This window comes from Drosophila simulans, chromosome 3L (genome assembly GCF_016746395.2).
Source record: "Drosophila simulans strain w501 chromosome 3L, Prin_Dsim_3.1, whole genome shotgun sequence".
Taxonomy (NCBI): Eukaryota; Metazoa; Arthropoda; class Insecta; order Diptera; family Drosophilidae; genus Drosophila; species Drosophila simulans.
Genome location: NC_052522.2, coordinates 12,473,742 through 12,495,466, shown reverse-complemented (window position 1 = coordinate 12,495,466; position 21,725 = coordinate 12,473,742). Strand labels below are relative to the sequence as shown.

General features: G+C 44.7%; 1 protein-coding gene and 1 pseudogene across 1 annotated transcript; both read right to left on the bottom strand.

The window, feature by feature from the left end:
- Positions 1-2,422: 2,422 nt before the first annotated feature.
- Positions 2,423-18,385, bottom strand: LOC6737854 (homeobox protein caupolican). The gene is made up of 5 exons (XM_002084646.4): positions 18,247-18,385; positions 15,696-16,199; positions 7,311-7,417; positions 4,950-5,248; positions 2,423-4,666 (listed from the first exon to the last, which is right to left on the bottom strand). Exons 1-5 carry the CDS (start codon positions 18,286-18,288, stop codon positions 3,693-3,695), a joined length of 1,926 nt encoding a protein of 641 aa, XP_002084682.3. The 5' UTR covers positions 18,289-18,385; the 3' UTR covers positions 2,423-3,692.
- LOC120284737 lies at positions 18,313-20,772 on the bottom strand (annotated as a pseudogene).
- Between the last annotated feature and the right edge of the window lie 953 nt (positions 20,773-21,725).

Sequence of the window (21,725 nt, the reverse complement as noted above, 5' to 3'; positions counted from 1 at the left end):
GAGAGCTGGACATGTTTTTGAGTCGCAGTTCCACATGGCTAAATGCGGAAATGTGGGTTTTACTTCTTCGCGAAGGCTGCACATCACCTATCGACTGGAAAAGGCCCCAAACATCCAAGCAGCCAAACAACCCGTCGTCTGCTGCACTCCGTTTCAGTCACATCATTGTTTGGGTTTCCAGTTTCGGTTTCAGTGTGATCGTTGTCTGCATAATAACATGTTATTATCATTTTATTTGTTTGCCAGCTCAGCTCTTCCACGGGATCAGGCCGAGAATCTCCAGCCAGATATTAGTGGGGTAGTGCCCGGAATGGCCAGAAAGCAAAAAGCCAATGTGCTAAATGCTCGAAACACATGTTCTTATGTTAAGTGTGTCTGCCGAAATTAGCATAATTGTGGATTTCACCCAAGTCTTCGAAGGGCTCAAGTCTTCGGGTGAGACCCGAAGTCACTCAAGTTCTGCAAATAATATTTAGAGTCCAGGCATAATAATCAGTTACCACTGTGTACTATATCAATATATACCTCTATGCATTTTAGAGTTAAGTAAAACCTATTAGAAACCTTTAAGTTACATTTCAGATTATAATAAATAATATTTAGAATGCAATGATCTGCAATACGATCGATCTATTTCATTTGGTTTACATTTTGATATATGTCCTTTAGGATACCTTTTGTTAGAATACCTTTGTTTCTTATAAAGCATATATTTCCCAATAATATCCCAATTGGCGCGACCAGTGTAAGCTTAAACAAATTTAGTTATACAATAGAAAACACGCTTAAGCTGGCAAAGCATAAAGGCCGTGACTTTTCGAATGTCGACGGTTTCTGAATAAGTCGTGGGTTATATACTCCACCTATTGATCGGGTATTTTTTTTTTTAGAATGCTGTAAACCGATTAGAGGTGCGTGGTCCAAATGGAGTCACTACTTCCAATAACACTGGAATTTCCCTAAGCTGGCTGAGAATAAACAATTTGTTGGGAGGAAAGTTGCTGCTTTGTGATGGAAATCATGCGCCGCCGCATCGCTCCACAATAATTAAATCATTCCGCCTATAAAACTATAAGAAGATACACGATTGATTTAAGCTGACAACCAAAATCCGTTCCAATTTCGAATGACGATTGAGTCTTAACGGCGCTGACAATATGGATTCGATACTTTTGAGCTAGGCTTTTGTCCATGGCCAACACAAATGCAACAAAGCGCTCTCAACCCGTGAATTAATAATCTACTCCATAAAAACAGATGTCAGCTTAAAATTTCGGGCATCGCTTTTGTGCGAGCTACTGGTTTTTCTTTTCTCTCCAGTCTATTCAATAGCCCGGATTACGCTACTCGTATTGAGTTGGATCCATTAAAAACGACCTTTGACTTCGGGCCAAAAAGGAATAAAATGTTTGATCGTTTTCGAAGGAGGTGATTTGTCAAGGTGTGTTATATGGGAAAATTACGCAATTTGAGCTGTAAAAGCAGCAACTAGGGCTTAGATACTACCTATGAAGTTGCAATCTATAAGATTGAAGTACCAAGATTCTTCTGAGAAACTTGCTGACTTCGAAGGGATACCACTCACTTAACCACGGATGAGCCCAAGCAAATCGAGCTTCGATAGTCGATAATGGCAGACCATAAATAACTTGTAGGGTTTATTAACCCCCGGCTCACTCCAGTCACCATATAACCCGCCTTTTGTTAACTCCATTCATAAGTTTTCTGCTCACTTTGCTCTTGTTCTGTTTATGTCGGCGAATGCGTTTCCGGTCAGCGACACAGGAAAACACGTTTATAGCGAAAATATTGTTTTTGCATTCGACCTTATCGTACACCATCGTATATGTAGCAGAGTGCCCTTAAATCACCGATGTCTATGATGAACCAATAAAAAAAAATAAGACTGCACTTTACTCAAGCAAAAAGGAACGAAGTCGGTTCTCATTTGTGTTCCACTTTATTAACACCTCTTTGTTTTTTCGATTTATATTCGTCGATTCAATTGTTATAGCTGTTGTTTGCACTTTTTTAATGCGAGTTTTTGTGCAACGGGCTTAAAAGTATTTTCTTTCACTTGTGGTGATTGGTGGCAAATACAAAGCTCATCAAAAGTATTTTTTTTTTTTAGTGGTAACTTCAAATTTTTGTTTAGGTTCGTTTATTTGCACTTCGAATTCATTTGATATTGAAAAAAAGAAACTGAAACGCACTGGTAAGCTGTCCCATTAAATGAAGTCTAGACATCTTTAGGAGTGAAGATTGGTTTTTTGTTGCTAATAAATAAATAAACGTACAAGATCAGCGAACTACATTTTTATAGAACTTTTAAAATTTTAGGGTAAAAACTTATGCATAATTATAGTGCAGTCCCATTTATTGCCCCAAAACGAAACCCCAAAAGCATTTAAAACGCAATCTCTTTGTTTTATTTATACCAATAATTGTGGCTTTTGTTTAATGTGTCTCAGTATCGTTCTTTTATTATAAGTATATACAGTTTTACTAATTTACACTACGCTTAGGGCGCTACAATTACGCGAGCTTACATACTTACAACTTGTGCATAAAGTACAGCAATACATGGATCTCTAGTTTAGGAAATAATTACACACGTAGAAAATTATGGTACATACGAAGTAAAATAAATTAAATTTATAAACGACAGGAACAAATTGGTAACTTAAGACGATAAAAACAATAACAGCTAAATCAATGATTGCTCGTGTACATTTGGCTTGGGTGTTTGGGCTCGCTCGATTGGGAAATGAGAGGATTGGGATGGTTAAGGATCGGATTGGATTGGATTGGATTGGGTGGGGTCATCAGCAGATTTGGGTTGATATGTTTTTGGGGCTCCTGCCACAGGGCCTTGAAGGGGTACCGCTAGTTTTTTCGAACTCAAATCGATCAAAAAAGCAATGATATAATCGTAATCTACCGGATAGAAGTGGACCTAGCTGCCAGGATGTGTGCTTCTATAATTTAGTGGGAGTTTCGGATCTGCCAGTTGCCACGTGCCACCTGCTATCTGCTATCTGCCACCTGCCATCTGCCATCTCTCGGTTATATGTTAGTGGTCGGGTATGTATGTATGTATGTATTCATTGTATCCATTGATGTCGCCCTGCTATATATCTTCCAATTTACATCCTATAAGCTCTGATTGCATAAGTTGTATGTAATTAAATTAACGTATCTTCGAATGGTTTTTGGATTATCTTCTCCACAAAATTGCACAACGTCTGGGGCAGCGGGTTGGGTGTGTTTCACTTTTTTTTGTTCTTATCGAATTGTTTGCATCTTTCATCTTTTTTTTTTGCAGTGTTTTCAATCAAATTTTTGTTTTGGGGGCCCATGCCAAAGGGTAACCGCTGCGTTTCAGCTGGTTATATTTGTTTGTCGTTTGCTTGCTATTTGGTATAAGCGGCGTTAATCAAAATACCGAATAATCACATTGTAAATTATTGTCCGAAAGTGTAATTATACCTTTCAAGCCCGGGCCTCGAAATCTGTATCTGAATCGGAATCGAAATCGAAAGCGAAATGGGTTTCGAAACTGGGAGTGACTACGGCCGCAGGAGCGTTAGCTTCTGCTGCTCCCGGAAGGCGATCAGCGAGCGGAAGGCGGAGATGGGCGAGGCGATGGGGGCCGCACCCAGTTCCGGATCCGGAGATGCCGCCGATGGATGTCATGGCTTTGCACTCAGCGAGGTCACATTCACGCCGGGCGATATCTTGCCGGAGTGCGAACTGGATGACGAGGCGGTGGAGTTGCTGGATATTGGTCCCATCATGTGCTGCGCAGCCGATTGTCCGCTGCTCGTGGGTATGTGCACCACATCGCAGCCCATCGACGAGGACGAACTGGAGGCGGAGGGCGAGGCGACTGGCGGCGGTGCCACCTGCTGTCCTCCACTCGATCCACCCGAGGTGGTCAGACTGAGCGGCGCAAAGTGGGGTCCATTGGCGGCTCCGGATACGGCCGCCTTCCACAGCAACGGATTCATGCCCAGCGGTCCATTGTGGGCCGCCAAGCTGGCACCGAATGTGCGCTGATGCTCGAGGAATTCCTGCGTGGGAGCACTCAGATGCGCTGCAGCTGGTCCGTAGAAGCCACGATACAAGTCCGGGCGGACATAGGGTGAATAGTTGGGAATCCTTGCTGCGAGGGGCGATAGAATCTTGCCGGGCGAGGGCTGCTGGCCGGGGTGTCCATAGAAGCCGGGATGCGCAGGCGGTAGCTCTGGGTGGTTATCCTTGGCGCCGGAGCTCGAATCCTTGCTGTCCTTGGAGGCCATGTCGGCCAGCGACCAGATCCTTGGCTTCGCGGTGCCCCCCACTGCGGTCTGCAGCGAGTTCTGCTGCGCCTGCTGGTGCTGCTGCAGCAGCTGCTGCTGGTGGTGATGGTAGGCGGCGATGTCTGGCGGGGATCCCGCCGGTGGCCGGAAGTGGTGGTGCAGGGCGGCGGGATGGAAGAGTGGGTGGGCGCCCGGCGGCATGCTGCCGGGGCGGTCGTACAGGTCCGGTGATCCATTGGGCGATCCTGGCCGGGACTCGGACCACTCGCTGTTGTTGCTCTCGCCGGGACGGTCGGTCATCATGTCGCCAAGGCGACCGGAACGGTCTTTGTCGTCCGTGGAACCAACCCCGGAGTCCTTGGCGTCTGTAAAGAGTGGCAAGAAGGTACGGGGTAAATTAAAATCAAATCATGATAGGAAAATAGTAAAATCTTTAAGTCTTAAATTGAAACGGAAACGGAAATGCCATGCTATCTGGTAACTTGTTGACTAAAATGTTGCCTACTTTCAAGGGCGAAACTATATAAAAAATAGTATTTTCGGTTGAGTATTTAGTTAAACATCTTTAAATTTTAAAGAACTATGAGCTTTGATGTAGGAACTAAACTTTATATAAATGAAATCCTCTGAATATGGTCCTTCTCTTACCTAGCAGATCGTTATCCTCGGTGTTCTTATCATCGTCATCGTCGATATTGGCGTCATCGTCGTCGACGCGATTCCTGGGCTCCCAGGTCATCTTGTTCTCCTTTTTCAGTCTTCTTCTCGCGTTGGCGAACCACGTGGACACCTGCGTCAGCGTCATCTTGGTGATAATGGCCAGCATTATTTTCTCGCCCTTGGTGGGATACGGGTTCTTCTTGTGCTCATTCAACCAGGCCTTCAACGTGGAGGTGGTCTCGCGGGTGGCGTTCTTCCTTCTGGCCCCATTCAAATCCATGCCATAGCTGCAAAATTAACACAAAAAAATGCAAGAAAAATACCAAATTAGACGGGGTTCACAAGTCGGTTGCGGACATTATTTTGCGCAATAAGGAAAGACCAAGAGCCCAACGACCATTCCCCGAATTGCCAGCAGGTGATTAAGGCCAGAATGGAATGCAGCCAGCCATCCCAGCTGTTGCCAGGTCGTTCGGAGTTCTTTAAATATGCGACAGCCCAAACAATTGTTGCAATTTGTTAAACTGAGCGGCCAACAGCAAACGGTGGGCGGGCGGTGTTGGCTTTGTTCAGCGTTAAATTTGTTCATCATAAACGCATTTGCATGGGCCCGAACATTTATGCCCGTGCAGTTTGCGGTCTGACACATTGCTCCCCCATCCCACTGTGCCAGCCGATGGAGACGATGGTCAATGGTCAATGGTCGGTGGACGGTGGTCGATGGTAGAATGTTGAATGTTGCCGCATGCCTCTCGAACGACAACTGTCCTTTATCGCTTTTTGTGGGCAGTTAACATGAACGTTTTTAGTATATTGCTATATGTATGTATATAGATTGCGACGAAGCGTATACATTCACCGGAATACATCAATACACTGAGAGATAAAATGCAAACTCATTTCGAACCTAACTAATTTAAAGTAGATCGAAAACCATGCTTTGAATAGTTTTTTAAGGTAATGAGGAATACCTTAAGATACTTGTATTATATTTGGTTCTGCGTTTGTAATTCTCAAGTTTTTTTTCAGAACTTGTTAAGAGAACCATTTCTGAATTATTAATTGGAGAATTTGAGCTATTTTAGTGAGCAAAAGAAACCTATTTTAACCATATAATTTGTATCTTTTTTTCAGTGTTGGGAATGCAAAACAGCGACGGGGGAGAGGACTTGCACCATCGTCATCGCCATCGCATACATGTGTAGCTGTCTCATTTGTAGTTCTCAGACAGCTGCCCGATCCGATCCGATCCCATCCGATCCGATCCAAATGGAGAGGAGGATGACAACGATGTCAACTGGATGCTATATATGTGCATATATATAAGTACATATGTGCATTTGTGTAGGGAAACGACGACGCTGTGTCCGTTGCATTAATTAATTTAAGTTTGAATGCAAAGTGTCGCCGAGTGCGAAACACCTGCGCAGACAGGCAGAGTGCCTTTGATCACCTGACAGCTGGATACATTTTTTTAATTTTCCTATCAGCGCGCTGTAAATGATTGGTGACGACAACAACGCCCCCAAAAGTTCGTATTGCTGCTGCTGCTGCTGTGGCAAAAAATTAAATTCAAAAAGGTGGGGCCTATGTGCACATACAATCATGGTGTATACCTTATGAATTTTGAATCGAACAATTCGCCAACTAGCGGCACGTCACGGCGAAATAACTCAAAATTGATTTATGGCAAATATGTATGCTCGATAGACAAGAAAACAACACAACGCAACAAGGCATCGATATCAACAGTAGCTGCATGAGTCAACTATCAAATTTTGTTATGAGTGTCAATTACAGGGGAAACAATGGGCCCATCGTTGTACCTGTCCGAACGTGAGGTGACGTGACGGGATGTTGTCGATTCTCGTCGATTGTTTAACCGGCAATTGTGTGTTGGAAATTTATGTCACTTTGGCCACTGCAATGGGCTTGTTGTGGTTTTCTCATTTTCATTTCTTGTTTTTTTTTTCTTTTCTTTTCATTTCATTTCATTTTTGAGGTGCGCAATCGGCGGAAGCAGCCCGCCGACGTGCAAACAATCAATTACAAGCGAATAAATTGAATATTCGAAATCCGAATGCCACTGCGCCTGCGTGCCAATATGCCGGACTTTTACTATTCGAACGCACTTTTCCGAAACGGCATTTAAATGCAATTGCACGCACCTGCAGCACCTCAATCCCAAGCCCAATTCCAATCCAATCCCAATCCCACTCACGTTCCGATCGACGCCTTTCCAGCGGACCACCATCGGGGTTTTGTCGATTTGGATTGGGATTGGGGGGAACTATCTGTCGAACTCGCACTTTCAGCACAACTATGTATGTATGTATGACTAATCCTCACCTGTTGAACGGATAGCCGGCGAAGGCCGCGTCATATGGATGATACATGGATGGATATGGCCAGGGCGATGCTCCGGCCACCAGGTTCTCCTTCAGATCGATGCCAGCCTGTTGAAAAAAAAAGAAAGAAAAAAAACCCGAAAGATAACGCTCTGATTAGTTGTTTGGTTATTTATAATTTTAGACTAATTTCTAGACGAATTTCTGATTTTAGCTTGATCTTTGGGGAGCAATGGGCCAGACCTTGAACCAAAATTATTCAAAAACATGTTAAACATATCATTAAGACAGCAGCGAGTATATATTTTCGTTGAGGCGATAGATGATGGCTTGTTATGTGTCTGCGTTATCAAAGCTCAGCAAATATGATTATTCATCATATTTAAAATTATCGCTTTATTGTTCAAATTTGAATGGGGGTGAAAGAAATATTAACTTTTGAAGTAAATATGGAAAAATTGTAATTGCATTGTTAGTTTTTTCCACTTAAAAGCTGTGTGAATTCCATCAGTGATTTCTTCACAAGAACGCATTTCGGTGTCACTGTGCAGCAGAATGTGGTGATAAGCCCGCGGCAATCTGACCAGCATCGGGTGAGCATGTGGCCATTTCGTGACTCTGGCAGTGACTTTAGGAGCAAATGGCCAGCGGTTTGCACTGCCTTCGGAGTTGCTTAATCTGCAGCTCCATGTGCATGTACATCGCGCCATTAGACACTCGATTGGAATCGTTGGAAACATTTAGGAACACAGACTTTGGCACTGATAATGGGCGTGGGACACGACGTGTAATATAGAGCGCTGATTAAGTTTAACACGACAATTATCTACGCCGCTTGTCTCAACTCGCTGCGACATTCGCCAGCTGTTCCCGCGATAATGCTGGAGTGCCTCCTATACATCAATAGTATATATAGTATATATGGTGTATATAGTGTTCGAGTTGAAATCGGACGCATATTCGTCACTGCGAAGCGATGATGCTGCATATTGCCGCTGTCGTTGCCGCCGCAGTTATGACAAGCGTGTTGCAAATAGTCGCCAGTCCGGAAAACAGCGGGGGTACGAAAACAAGATGCGAAATCAATGAGAACCACTCCGATACGGATCTACATGGCACCGCAGGACCAATGAGTGCAGGACACTCGGATGCAGGTCCCAGAATCTATTGTCTCCGTGTCGCGACGTTCGTCTGGCCAGTTTGCCGCTGCAAAAGCGGAAATATTTTTATGTCGCCAACACGAAAATGTTGCTGTTGCTGTTGCAACATCGCTATCGCCGACCCATCGACTTGCCGCTGGAGCAGGAGTGGGAGTAGAAGTGGTAGTCTTGGGTCTGGGATCTGGCCAAAAGGTTTCGGGACCGGCACTGGTGGCCCAGCATGTGGTAAGTGCGAGTACAGCGGCGATAGACTGATAAACAGCGAAAGCAACAGCCGCAGATCTCGAGGAACAGGCCAAACGGCAGGGCCAAGGCCCTTTGACAGGTACGACACTCGGAAAAATAATAGCGGCATATTACGCAATTCTTAAAATAATCCTAGATCTCATGAAAACGTATTTACACAAGTTAAAGGTAACAAAAGTTTGTAACTAGAGGATACTTCATATAATATCACATTTACAGCTAATGGTATATAGAAAACTAATGTTCTCAAGGATTATATTACTATTAATCTATCAGAATTAATGTAAATTCATTATTTCATTTAATATTTAACTTGACAGCATCTTTATCTATTTTCTTTATTAATTCAAACCGATCTTATACAAAAAACACGAAAATTAGAATTTTTCTAGTTTCTTTTCGGTAGTACTTTTCTCTGAGTGGAGGACGGCCTCTGACTCCTTGCCGATAGCAGAAGGCAGTTAGTCCAAACATGGACAGCGTTTTCGGGACAGACTATATTAAATTACACGGCCTGCTCCTATTTCTCAATGGAAGCTCGATGCGAGACCGGGCTGGGAACCGGTTTACGTTTTACAACCTTTACAACAATCACGCCCGGCTATCACGGGAATTGGCCAAAAGTCGCTGCATGCGAATGGTAGTGGAGCTGGGAATGGGAATGGGGATGAGGATGAGGATGCGGATGAGGATGGGGTCCCGAATTCGAATCCGAATCTGTGTCGTGCGTGTTTGGCAGCGAGTGCGTGTAGGCCATGTCGATGCGGGCAAAGCGCATATAATAAATTGCTGCCGGCTACCAAGTGGCCAAGTAGCCAAAGTATCTCCATGGAGCAACAGTAGCTGGTTGCCATTGCAGTTGGCAGTTAGCAGCTCTGGTACTCTGGTGGAAAAGCGGCACCCGTGGCGGGATTTTTGCGCTGGCGGTGGTTAATATTAACAACATTCGACATGTTTGCGTCCGCGTTTATTATTACCAATACTGCGATGCGACAGCAGCAACTGTTGCAGCAGCCACATCTGCAACAGCAGCAGCAGCATCTGCAGCAGCGGCAACATCCACAGTTGCACCGCACAGATGCAACTCGTTTTCGAGTTAAATATTGCATTACCACTGGCGACGACAACTGCAATTGTAAAAGCCTTGTTGCCCAGATCGCATATTGCCGATACAGCGTGTTCTTCCGCAACGATGTTTATGCATTTGCAAAATGTTTTAAATGTTTGTACTTTTGGCACTAGAGCTTGTTTCCACGCTCGGTAAGCGGTGTACTTGGGCAGTAAGTGGCCACCATCAGCGAAGTGGTAAGGATTTCAAGCCATAAGTTGCTAGATTTCTAGATTTCTAGAAATATTTGTGCCGTTTAATCAACTGACATACATAGTTGTGGTCACAAATATTTAAGCACTTTTGTAATTATTGCCGAATCAGATCGTAAATATATTTATATATCATTCCGAAAGCAAAGCCTTATGTTTGCTGTATCCAAAAGTGAGCTGGAGCTAATAGGATGTGTATAATAATAAATCGAAATCCGATACTCCACAAACACTCGTAATCACCTCTTATATGGGGCCTGTTAACATTTCCCATTAATCATCGCCGTGAAGTCAAAGTAAATATTTGCTGAGCGAAAGTCCGAATATGAGTGAAACAAGCTCGAGAAACGCATAACCGCCCCGCCCCTCCACCGCCACGCCCCTTGCGTTGAACATGAATGAGTGACCACTGTTGGCCACAAAGACCTCAAGTGGTTAGACGTCTGATCCGCTGGATCTTAACAAGCGGAGTGCGTCGTTTCACGCATCGGGAAGTGCGGTTTGCCGGCTCCCAGAACCCACGGATTCCATGGATACCAGCAACATCTCCTCCTGTCTGCGGGCAAATTAAATAATTCAAATTAAAATGGGACTTTGTCTTCATTACGAGGCAAATTCTGCGACTGTGTTCCCTTCACGCCAAATGGGACGTCAATGGGCGCACTGCCTTGGGGGATTATACACTCCGCTTCCGGATGATGGCGGCAAGGGATTCTGGCGGGGATCGGGTGGAGCCTCCGCCGGCTCCTGTGGTCTGTCGCCCTGATGCGCCACGATTTGAGCGATGCGCGTAATGACGGGCCGAGTTAATTAATTGCTGCTTCGATTTAAAAATAAACGCACGTTTGCCCGCCGCATTCCCGCCTGTACAGCCAAGAATGAATGGAATCGAAATCGAAATCGGATTCGGAATAGGTATTGGAATTGGAATTGGTATTGGTATTGGTATTGGAATCAGATGCGTATTCGTATTCGCTTTCCGATTTGGAGTCGGAATCGAAATTGTAATTGAAATTGACGACAGCGCGGAGTTTGAGTCGCGCCAAGGAATGCGTTCGCTTCTAGGAGAGCTAATCTGCACTGAGCATAAAAGTTAAATCTAAAAAAATCTAATAAGTCTGCTAAAATATCTATATTTTAATAGTCATTCAATGTTTTAATGAGGAAGTGATAGATTTCTTTGTATTGCTGAACTGAAACTAAATGTAACTTATTTGGCTCACTGATGCTTTCACTTGGTTAGTGAACACTGGAAATTTCTTGCTGTGTAGTCTTGCTTTTTTCCCCCTTTTCAAGAACTGGAGCTCCCAACTCCCGATGACACTTTTTTTCACAACTCGCTTATAAAGTTGTACCACTGAGGTTGCTGTCGTTGTTGGTGTTGATGTTGTGTTGCTGTTGTTGCTGGTCGTGTTGCCTGTTTGTTTGTCCGTTGTTCGTATGCGTTGCCATGACTGCTAATTTGTTTGTTGTGGGCAGGGCGGCCATTCACACACACACACACACACAGCCCCAACCCACCCCCCACCAATACACACACAGAAGTAGCAGTATCAAGGCGCAGGGCTTCCTTTTCCTTTTTGCCAGCCGTATAAAAGTGCAAAATTTACTGTTAACGAACATTTTCAACTTTGCCAAAAAGCCAAACAACAACGGCAGCAACACAAAAACTTTCCACAACACTTACGGCAACAACAATGAGATTGGTGCGAGCAGTAAATGTATTTAGTACTTTGGCACACACAACCTTCAACACCCAACAGCCAACACCCCACTTATACCCCCCACACCCACTACACTGTAAAGTATAGCCCCAACCACCCGTCACCTTGCCATTAGAAAAGCAACCCCCGAAAACAACACGACAACACTTCGACATTTTCAAAAGTTGACAAATCAGTGCTTGTAGCCAAGGTTCCAAGGAGCAGGATGTGCCAGGATCTCCAAGGTTCGGAGTCGGGAGGATGCTGTATGTATGTGACTCGGGGTTGTTTTCTCTATAATGCCACAGAGTGTGATATCTGGAATGGGATTCAGTTCGGTTCGGTTCGGTGCCGAAATAACGAAGGAGTGTGGTCCGATTTGTAGTTGCTTTCTGCTACATTTTGTAGAAAACTTGCCGGGGGGCAAAAGTTTTTGCAGCTCCCACAGGATATGAGCGTATACCGCACATTTCGTCCTTTTGTTGGAGCTGAAAACCCAGTGCGACGACTATGTTGTCGAGTGTGAAATTTCATGCTTGCATTGTTGTCGTTGATGATGTTGCGGCACTTAAACTGGGGAAAAGTCAATATACCATTTTGGCTGCTTGCCCGTCTAAAAACACCCATCCGCCCCGTTGGCCAAAAGGCCTCTGTGTTCGCAATCGCGTTGAAGGCTCTGGGCCCTCGCACAAAGGACCTTTTATGGCGTAGGGAAGCTTAAGTGCAACTGGGTAGTCCACTCATTAGACTTGGAAAGCGAGTGCACTTATAATTTGCTAAAAAAACATGTAGTGTTTAGACCCAACTTAATCTGCTCGTCACTTTAGACAAATAATAGTGAATAATTGTAGGTTCCACTATGTGATTTTTAATCGGACTAGCTAAATAATCTGTTAAGATATGAAATCCCATTTGATTTGTAACATTTTAAATAATGCTTTACAATTTCATTTACATAGATATATAAGTATCTTATTATCTTTCTACCATTATTATAAGAATTTAAGAAGCAGCTGAAAGTATCTCTGTGATAAAATATACCTATAATATTTCTCTCTACCCACGTGCTCAAAAACTAAAACACTCAATTAGTTCAATTAACTCCCGGTATTCTCGAAAATAATTTCCAAAAAAAAGGCCAGATATAGCTGCCCAACAAAGGACCCATTTTAAATGAGGGCCGACATTCGGCAATTAACGAAATTAATTTCTCCGAGTGTCAGCGAGTGCAGGATGCAACATATGCGCCCGGGGTCGAAGTCAATTTCGGACTTAAGGATAAACAGATAAACGGATGAATGGATAAATGGATGCATGGATGCACGGATGTACGGATGTATGGAGGGCGGACAGGATGACAGGCTGTCACTTGCGTGTTGACAAATTTATTAATAAGGTACGAGGCGGCAACGACCGTCGACGCCCCCAAAAACACTAGATGAAAAACCCGGCAGCGGGAAAATGGGAAAACGCGGAAAAGCGACGAAGGAGGGAAACGAAACACCGGGAGTGGCCATGGGTTAGGCCTATTTGTTAGCGGGCGGCGCTCTTCAAATGTATCTTTGCCATTTGAAATGACAGCGTTGCTGCACCACCACCATACCATACACCGTTGTCGTCATCGTCATCCACCTTCGAGACCGGGAGTCACATTCGGAGTCGGAGTTTTGGGATATATATTCCCGCGATGCGGCAAACTGACAGCCGCTTGACAGGTCGTGTCAAAGTAATGAATCCACCGCATTGAGCAGACACTTTTACAACTAGCCTGGATCTGGATCTGCATGTGCCGCCTAGCATAGATGTATCTATATCCATACGTCTAGGGGTTTCGAAGAGAAATCGCTTCAGTTTAGCGCCGGCGGCTGAAGTGACTAATTACGACCCCGGATGATTTATTTAGCAGATGCCGCGACCCGACCTGTTTTGTCTTTTAAACGGCCGTGTAAGTGCCCCATGATCCCAAGTGCCCCACATGCCACATGACACTTCAATCACATCCTACTTAATTGCTGTGTCAGCAGATGGATATATATATATATACTATATATATTCGATCTTCGAACTCGATCGCTGTAGCTGATCGATGCGACTTTCATAATTTGTTTGAACGAACAATGGCTAAATTTATACAGCTACTGGCCGGCGGACCGGTTCTCTAAATTTATCACATTATTTTAGCCCTCAAAGTAAACCAGTTCAAATGCAAATTTCACTTCGAACATATATTTAATTGAGCATGTGTTTGTTTGGGCGAATTGAATTGCACTTAAATCACTTAACGGCTATAATATTTAATCACACATTAGCGTTCGCAGAGATTAGCAAATCTGCAAATCAGCAAATATTCTTGCCACTGCCACCCGCCGCAAAGTGTTTAGTCACAGATTCGATTCAGTCTTTTATTCGAACTTCAACTTCATCCAAAGTAGTGGGCATTCGAAATACTCAACGGGCCATTCATTAAACTCTCAGTTTCAATTTCACAGTCGTCAGCTCGTTTTGGGTTCTGCTGCTGCTTTTGCTTCTGTTTTTTATTTTTTATTTATTTTTTGCCCCGAGTGCCGTCAGCTTTTGAGGCTTTTTTCTTTTTGGCTTGTAAGCAAATAAATTTATGTGTTCACTTTTGAATGCGACATTTTATCGGATCATATTTAATGGGCGCTGTTAGGGAGTCCAAAGAAGGAGGCCTCGACAAAAGGGACATTAAACGCCGAATGCCCACCGATTCGGAGACAAATTTGAACATTCAATTCGAATGGAATACCTGTGTCAGCTTGAATGACATTTTTTTGGAAGGCAAATTTAAATTTATATCCTAATTAAGTGTTAAAACTTTCTGAATTAATTTTGATTTTATTTAAGCAAACAAACTATTCTTGAAACACATTAAAAATTAATCAATTGTAATTGCATTCGCCCAACCATTTCCACAGACAATTAAAAATAGGATACACATTGAATTACATTTCGAAAACATTTTATGAGACAACCGAAACCAGAAAACAAGTCAAAACATTGTATTTAGCTCAATTGAGCAGACAGTAAATGCATTTTCTTCGATTCCAACTAACTTTTCAACAGAATAGAGAACACATGCACCGGATACCAAAACTGAGAAAACCAAAAACCCAACCACTGGGTGTCCAGTTCCTCGGGCTCCGCATGTGGTCCCCGAGAACATTGTGTCCAAATAGAATTGTTGGCAAACAAAGGCAAATTACACGATGCTATTAGAAGCGATGCGAACAAAGGGCCGACGGCGAAGCGCCGGACATGTGGCGATGGTGACCAAGACGTGCCACACAGTCCTCCGTCTGCCACAGTCCTCAGTACCCAGTCCATTGTCCATAAATCGGAAAAGTGCAGCACTTCGGGGATCCCGATGCGATGCCCCCCGACTCCTTCAGCAGATCGAGTTAAGCGCAGGCATATTTCGCAACAATAATGTGGCTTGAAATATCACTGGGCGAGCGAAAGGTCAGTCGTAGGCTTAGGGCCTAAGTACCACGGGACCTGTGGCCCCCCGGCTGACAAATCGCTTCAAGCGAGGCTCCGCTGTAGGCCACAGTACAAGTTCGGAAGCATGGACGGGGCTCGGTACACGGTACCCATGGTACACGATCAAATGACGACGCGACTTCAGCTTCAACTTCAACTTCAACTCCAACTTCGATGGTGGTCTCCCGCTCCTCGAGTCGACAAATTCACAAATTTATTGCGCCATTGTTCGGATTATATGACTTATGAACAGGCTTTACGATGCACGGCAAAAAAAACACATTTAGGATCTTGGAAACGAAGTTATAAAACTTCATAAAATAAGCATAAGAAATCTTCAACGATTAATATTCTTATTCAAGTTAACCACTTCAACATCACACAGTTTTTGGCTCAGTGTAGGACCCATGTCTCCCCAAAAAATACCGAAGCTTATTCACGACCGAGTTCACTTACCGGATTGGCGTAGAACGGCGGCTGATCCGCCGCAATCCCGGAGAGGTAGGCGGACATGCCCTCCGGATAGACGCCGAGCGGAACTCCGCCGGCGGCGGCTAGTCGCTGGTAGTTGAGCATGTCGTACTGGCAGGAGCAGATCGTCTGGCCGCTGACCGGATCCGTGTAGATGGTGCGACCCGTATCACAGCAGCGGTTGGGCGGGTTGCCCGCTCCGGGCGCCGGTGCTCCACCGGGGCCGGAGGAGTGTGGTCCCGGTGGTGGGGCGCCCACCAGCGAGAGGGCGGGCAGGCCGGCGGACGGACCGCACGGCGAGGTGGAGCGTGCGCCCGGCGGCACCGTCGAGGTCACCATGCCACTGTGTCCTGGCCCGGCGATTCCCGGTGCACTCAGCGGCTGGGCGGCGGGACAGGCGAGCGTGGGCAGCGTCGAGGGCGGACTCTGCGGAGCGTTGGTTGGAGGCGTGTTGGGCGACGAGGTGGCAAGGTGAGTTGAAACGGCATTCTGCAAGTGAAGTGGAAGACAACAACGTTGAGTGCATTTGCTTAACGGAGCTAACAAGCGTTTGCTACTAAAAATAGCTGTCCAAGTTGATTATGAACAATATGTTGTATAAAAAGTAAGCAAATTGGAAGTAAAGTAATAAATAAATGTTATATATTTTACTCCTTTAATTGCTTATAATAAAATGCAATAAGCTCTCTTTCCAAAACGAAACTTTTTTAGAAAAATGTTCTCCATCTTTGAAGTTAATTTCAGTAAATTGATTATCCGACTTTGATCTTCTCCAATCCGTTTCTCGAGTTTATGGCGGCCATTAAGGCGCTGCTTCTTGCGCTGGATAAAAAGCCCCAATAGACGGTCTACTGTACCGCGCTACCAGCTGGCACTAAAACTTAATTAAAAACGTAGCCCCTTATCAGTGCGATAAGCGCGTCTCTTCAGTGGGATGGGTTGTGGGCTGTCCACGGGCCCTTCAGAACTGCAGAGCCTCGGAACCCCAGAGCTGGTATCCCAACCGATGGATTCTTCCCCCCCTACCAACTGTGCTCTCTCCACACCCGAAAACCCCTTACCCCTACGATCCGGCGATCTTCAAAGTGGGGCCGCCATTACCAACAAATCATGTTTTCGATTGACAACATTGATTTAAATTACACAGCCGATTGCTGCCAACGACGACAGCGGCAACAGCAACAGCAACAACAACGACAAGCTGCAACAACGTCCTAAGAGCAATTTGATTGTAAGTTGTCCAATGACTGCCTGGATCGGTCCTCTATATGGTATGGTATGGTATAGCATGGTATATAGTGTGTTTGTGTGTGCACATAAGCCTATCGCGCACTTTTGTCAACACTTTTAGTCAACTGCAACAACTGCAAGAGCAACAACTGCAACAACTTCAGTGGACAAGAGCAACGTACACATTCGCACACATGCGACATGGGGTAAGGAAACAAGTTTCAGGTTTGTTTATCGCTGCCTCCTTGGTTAACTTCTCCACTTCTTGGGGCTTCGGGGCTACGGGGCTTGGGGCCTGGGGCCGCTCTTCCCGTTTAACATTTTACAAATGATCCGAGGCGTAAGATACGATTTTTATCGCAGGCCGGCGGTCACAGTGCCGCATGTTGTATCATCGGTCGTGATTGATACCGCCGCAATGTTGCCGCTGATGTTGCAGTTGGGATTCGGTGTTGCGTCTCGTGCTTTCATCAAGTGACAACTCAAGTGGCCCTATGCGATTAAAAATTAATTCCCGGTGTTTGCCGGACGGCTGGATGGATCGACAATACTCGTACGCTTTCTTATCAATGCGGCTCTTTGAATCAGCCGCCGATGATTATCGACTATCTATGGCTATAACTATAACACAACAAATATCTCAGCTCGAAGTGGTCGTTCTGCGGCTAAAGTAAATTATTTTCGGGTAGCCATTATGATGGCGATGGCAGTGTATAGAGTGACAGCCATTCATGTTTAAAGAGCATTTAATATTTCCGATATTCCGTTTCAGCTTTCGAGTTGCGCCACAAGTTGCTTTTACATATATGAAAATATATGAATATGCTCGAGTGTCGAGTGCAAGCGATTAAATTTTTGGAGCAGGGATAGCATATTAAATGGGGGATCGAGTTACCAATGAGGGGATTATTATGGCTAAAATCCTATTGGACACTCAAGTGTGACTGAGCACGATGTGCGGTGACCTTGCCAGCTTGGTTAACAACCAAAGACATAGATGCAAAGTGAGATTTTCCGAATTGGCAGACGCTTTTTGTAGCACACTTGTGGTCCTGACATTTTCGATCTGTTTTATTTTTAAATCCATGTCTTCCGTTTGCCAAATCAAAATGCTAAGGTATTCGAACCCAGAGTAATCCCACTGTTTCTGCTTTTATCTACATGTGTTGCACTGATTTGCCTCGCCGCTGAACGGGTTTTCAATCTAATTGCCACTATCCAAATGCCAGACAAGCTAAAACGCAGCGATTAGCGGGCCCATCTTACAAGTAATAAAAAATGGGAAAAAACAAATTGATATACGCACCATTACTAAACAGATACCGGTTTCATTACTGTGCACTGTCATTTAATATTAATTTTTGCTTTTAACTAAAACTATAAAGCAAATCTTAGAGTTACGATGCACCGATGGACTCGCGCACTGAACCGACGTATGTGTATCTAGATAGATTTATAATCCGATTGAAGTGATTGTGATTGTGCGATCCGTGATTGATCCGAACTAGTTTTTATGTTGATTTTGGATCCGGCTTGCGAGCAATTTCAGTGTTTACTTTCTTTGGGCTGTGTTTATTTTTTTTTTTGTGTTATTTATTTCGTTGCACTGCGTTGGTTGCACTTGCCGACGGCTGCAAGGAGCTGGCCAACTCGAGTTAGTTGGCCAACACAGGCGCTACTGGGCACCGTAAATCCGTTAAATCCGACGGGCGGCTCGACGGGAATCGGATGTGAGTCGTTTAAATTGGTCGAATTGGTTGAAACGGTATTCGGGAGGAGCAGCTCTATCCGGAGGATGCGAAAACGAAGCACGAATGAACCAGAGGCGGCGGCAGCAAATAGTAGTATCTGGGTGTGAATCTGATTCTGTTTCTGAATCTGGGTACTGAATTTGAATCCAGCTCGCAGAACGACGGCGAGCGGCGGGCAGAGAGCACTATATTCACACTGCGGCACTGGCACTGCGGCGGACACGAACGATACGAACAATCTGCGTAACAGTCAAAAGTAGACTAACATGAGTTTCTTGAGCAACTACAAAGTGTACGACAAATGGGAATTACACGACAACCGACAATCGAAAAACAGCGCAGCAACAACAAGAACAGGCCCACGCACCACCACAACGACACATAGTGCCGCGTCGCGTGTGTATGGGTGAGCGAGAGAGCGCACAAACGGGTTTCTCCCCTCATTTTTACTCGCACCTTCGGTGGTGTGCGTGCGCTCTCTTTGCTCTTTTTGAGAGCGGCCCAGTATCCGGGCGCTGGTGTGCGTGCGAAAAGTATCTGTGTGCGCTGGAAAAAGTAGCAAACGAGGCGGCACGACGACAACACGAACGGCAACAACGGCAATAATGATTATCATTATAAGTGGGCTGGCGCTCCGGCTGTGTGTGGCACTCAGGGGATTGGGATTGGAATCGGCATCGGAATCGGTATGGTACGGTAGATACCCCTCTCAACCCCCTGCCGCACCAGAGCCACCAATCTCGCTGCAAGTGCGAGCGAGACGCAGCAAACCAGTTGGTTAAGGGGGGTGGGGGCCACAAAAAAAAGTATCTACCGCCTGTGTGACCATAAATAAAGTATCTGCCAGCTGCGGCCGGGCGAGAGCGGGATGGCTATAGCCGCTGCGCCGTTGGCCACGAATCGCATCCAAGCGGCAGCGACAGCGGCAGTATCGCAACTTGCTCGCGTTGGCTGTCGTCTTGCTGGCGTGCGAGCGAGATGGCATACAAGCAGCAGCAGCAGCGGCGGCAAGAAGCAGCAGCAGCAGCAGCAACACCGAGAGCGGCAGAACATGAAAAAATTAACTTAACAACTAGAAAAATGGCTGTTATTGCGTGTTGTTGTAAATGCCGATGTATGTATTTGTAGGTGTTGTTGTTGTCGGCGATGATGTTGCTGCTGTTGTTGCTGCTGTTGCAACGCTGCTACTTGCTGCTGCTGCCGCAGTTGCTGTTGCTGCTGCTGCTGCTGCTGCCGTGGGTGTTGCTACGTGTAGTTGTTGCCATAAACAACGCAACAACAACAACAACAAGAACAACACGAATGTCGCGACGTATGAAAGCAAAGTGTTTACGCTCGCTTCTCGCTTTTCGCCGCTGATGAAAAAAGAAAAGCCTGATGAACATGAACGACGAGACTCGTGAAGAGGTTGGGCCAAACGCGATGGGTAATGTTTTATCATCCGCCTCTGCCGCAGTCGCTGCTACGGCCGTTCCCCTCCAGAAACCGCCTCCCCCCAACCCAGCCCCCTGCGCCGCCCCTCTTGACCGCTTTGGCTCTTTGGCTGGATTGGTGGCATCTTTCGCGCTGCTCCAACAAAAAAAGAAAAAACAAAAAATCAGAAGAAAAAACGAGAAGAACAAAAATCGCCACCGCAGCTGCCGTCGCTGCTTTTGCCGCTACAACATACGCTCTTACATTTTATTATGTAGGTATTTGTTTTTTGTTTTTCTTTTTGTTTTTCGTACTTCGCTTTTCGTTTTTGCCGTGGCGTTTCTTTAACTTTTTCTAATTAATTGAAACGCCACTCGAGAGGAGTGACGGCAGCTGCTAGAGCGGGATGGCGTCTATGTGCTACATATGTATCTGAGTGCTGAGCACATTCGAAAGCTACTTTGTCGTTCCTGGCAATCGGTGGTTATCCCTGCCCCTGCCCCTGCTATTGCCACACCCACCCCACATCTACCGCCCCCACCTGAGCTGTGTGTCGCACACGCAGTAAACAAATTCTTACAACATTTAAATGAAGTCACCATCGCCGGAGCAGCAGCTTTATCCTTTTCCATTGCTCCGACATTAACGATTAGTTTCTCGATAGTCATTTATTTGGGCGGTTTTCCTTGCCACGGGGAAAACGGTTCGCAAGTTTTCATGAAAATTAATGGATTGATAGTGCCAGAATAAATGTTTAACCAACCACCGTATTAAGGTCACTAACATGGGGTTACGAGTTTATTTTTCTGAAATTTCACATTTGTCTTGAATGACTTTAATATTTTCAATCGAAAATATATGGGTTAGAATCTCCCAAATTATTAATATTATTTTTTTTTTTCATTTGGGTAATATTAGATCAATAATTATTATAAAATATATGGGTTAGAATCTCCCAAATTATTAATATTATTTTTTTTTTCATTTGGGTAATATTAGATCAATAATTATTATAATATTATAAATATTTGGTAAATTCTTTTAAAGTAAAGTAGACCATAAAATCAATTGAAATAAACTATCAATTGTTATCAAAAAAATATGTCTTAACATTTTTGTTTGTAAAAATTGAGTTATTTATTTATTTTTATTTTTTTTTAATTTTTATTTTGTCCCAATATATTCAAAAACTAAAGCTTTCGATATTTTTATATAATATTATAGGATTTCATGCTTCTTAAATGCCAAACCGAATTTTGATCACTCAAAAGGCAAGCTTATTAAAAAAAAGAAAATGGTGTTTCCTGGTTAACCCACTTGAAGTGACTTTTACGATCCGTATCTGTATCTGGCATCAGTATCTTCCTTTTAATTCGGAGCGACATTAATTGGCTCGCGAGCAACAAATTCAGATCACGTTAACCCATTGGCGCGCCTACAAAATTGCCGTCGCCTTCTGTGCAGAAGCACAGCAGCAACAACAACAGCAGCAACAGCAGCAACAACAGCAACAGCAGTAGCAGCAACAACTGCAACAACAAGACGACAACCGCAGCAGCAAGTTCTCCCATGGGCGGGGAAAATGGTGGAAAAAAGGGGGGTCCGCAAGTAGCAACCTTTT

Excerpts from the sequence above, each read along its gene's own strand:
- LOC6737854 (XM_002084646.4), bottom strand. The coding sequence starts at position 18,288 with ATGACAGTGCACAGTAATGAAACCGGTATCTGTTTAGTAATG. Across the intron at positions 16,200-18,246 it reads CCGGTATCTGTTTAGTAATG|AATGCCGTTTCAACTCACCT; the intron begins GTGCGTATATCA and ends CTTCACTTGCAG. Across the intron at positions 5,249-7,310 it reads GCCGGCTATCCGTTCAACAG|CTATGGCATGGATTTGAATG; the intron begins GTGAGGATTAGT and ends TTAATTTTGCAG.